Genomic DNA, 1,995 nt, shown 5'->3' with positions numbered 1-1,995 from the left:
AGTAACAAAATCATTGTTATGACCCTTATTTTTCTCATTTTTCTCAGAAATGCTGACATTGGCTGGTGCCTATTTATTATACAGTTTCGCATGTCTCATCACGATATTCTACGTCTTTCTGTTCATCCCTGAAACGAAAAGAAAGTCCCTGAATCAAATTGCTCACGAATTATACAGAGTTTCTCTAAAAACCAGAATCTGCGAAAATTTAAGAAGTTTGCCACTGGCTTGTCATATCGAGTGGATCATGAAATATGGAGATAATACGAATAACGAGCAGAGCACACCGATCTGAGAAGGAAAATTAATTATTAGAAATATAAAATCGAAAGGGTATTTATCGCAGACGTATGAAGAAATAATCTGATCAATTCTGTCTGCGAATGCGACTTTTACACTATAGTGTAGACACGTAGTGTTTTTTACGTTTCTTCTAAATAACTAGACGACGGACTGAAAATCTGATTCAACATTTTTTCCTTGTCTTGAAGAAAGAAACTTTGAAAGTATTACTTTATTCAAGGGTCAAGCCTTAGCACGACTGTGCAAAGCATATTATGATGATTGTAATATTTACAAAATGGCTACAACCTCGCCAGCACGTAAACGTATTTTACGTCATTTATATCAGTTTGGAAGATACTTCAAGAACTGGTTTTGTCTTTTCAGTAACTCTTGAGGTTTTCCGTGAAATTTTAAATCGAGATATTTTTCTATACGGATTTTTTAAATGTGAGATTTTTTTGAAACTTATTATTGCCTTGAAAAAGTAATAACGATGATAAATGATTGGAGAGTATAGTTTAGTATCAGTCAGTTCACGATTTTATATTCATTTTCACGTATTTAATATTTGTGACTTTAAAGCCTGTGATATTCTCTTTTTCTTTAAATAACGGAAGTCAGTAAATCGAGTTTATTTTTCAGATTTGTCAAATTTTTAAGTTTTAATTCTCCGATTGATCAGTTTTTTTTACTTTATTTATAAATATTAATAGTCATATTGTCAGAATATAGAGTAGTTTTTCTTACTCTAATGCAAATTTTCTTGAAGCTTCACTTCAGAAATAAGTTTTTCATTTCGAATGTAAAACTGATCTCACGAGAGATGCTGATTCTTTTATTTTCTATTATTTTTAAATTCTCATTAAATTTAATAATAGACTTAATAATAGAATCATACTAATCATCGCCCTTTCGGCATGCAAGAATAGAAGATATTTGAACTATTTTTAGGCCAGTTAATTTTCAGTATTCCTGCAGGATTAAATTATAATTTTTACTCTTTTGTATATATTTGCCATGTTATTCGTTCACAAGCGATCAATAGATTTTAGACCTATTGCAACTAATTAAGTTGCAATTCCAATTACACATGTGTTTACATACTGAGGACTCTTTTAATGAAAAGAAAGAAGAAATAGTATGACGTGTAGTATCAAAACTTCGTTGCTTACGTAGTTTTGTGTATATAAAATCATACAATGAACATTTAGAGAATATTTATAATTGAATTAGTAAAATAAAGTACAAAAGAAAAAACTGTTATTCTTCATTTACCTGATTAGCTGGCCTTTTTTTTATTTTAAAATTGTGCTTCAAACATTTTTCATCAAGGTGTGTACGCAAATCCTGAAAAAAAATTTCCTGACAATTCCAGGTTTTTTCCAGGTTTAATTTGTCGCGAGTTTATTATATATAGTGCTTTTTTAGTTTCTAGGAATTCAAATCAATTAAATTAAATAATACTAAACAAATAATTAATAACTACTTGAATTTGTCTCTATAGTTCATGAATTTGAATAATAATTGAAACAAATTTTTATTTTATCTACTTATACTTAAAATTCAGTGCATATTTAGGTAAAATAATGTGGGCGCTATATTAAATTCAATTTACAGTCTGTCAAGTTAAAGCGTGGGTAACTTTTTTGGTAAAATATTTTATTTAAACGCATGTTTCTACATGGAATTACATTTGTCAAGGTGTCGAGC

General features: G+C 29.1%; 1 protein-coding gene across 1 annotated transcript in view; it reads left to right on the top strand.

Annotated features, from left to right (window-relative positions):
- The window catches only part of LOC117168027 (solute carrier family 2, facilitated glucose transporter member 10-like), a 13,627-nt gene extending 12,085 nt beyond the window's left edge, over positions 1-1,542 (top strand). Inside the window, exon 6 of the mRNA XM_033353346.1 lies at positions 48-1,542. Coding sequence (XP_033209237.1) covers positions 48-295 — 248 coding nt within the window. The 3' untranslated portion in view covers positions 296-1,542. The remainder of the gene's footprint in view (positions 1-47) is intronic.
- Positions 1,543-1,995: the final 453 nt, after the last annotated feature.

Source organism: Belonocnema kinseyi, chromosome 2, assembly GCF_010883055.1.
Source record: "Belonocnema kinseyi isolate 2016_QV_RU_SX_M_011 chromosome 2, B_treatae_v1, whole genome shotgun sequence".
Classification (NCBI taxonomy): Eukaryota; Metazoa; Arthropoda; class Insecta; order Hymenoptera; family Cynipidae; genus Belonocnema; species Belonocnema kinseyi.
Note: the sequence above shows the minus strand (reverse complement) of the source record. Positions and strands in the feature narration are given on the sequence as shown.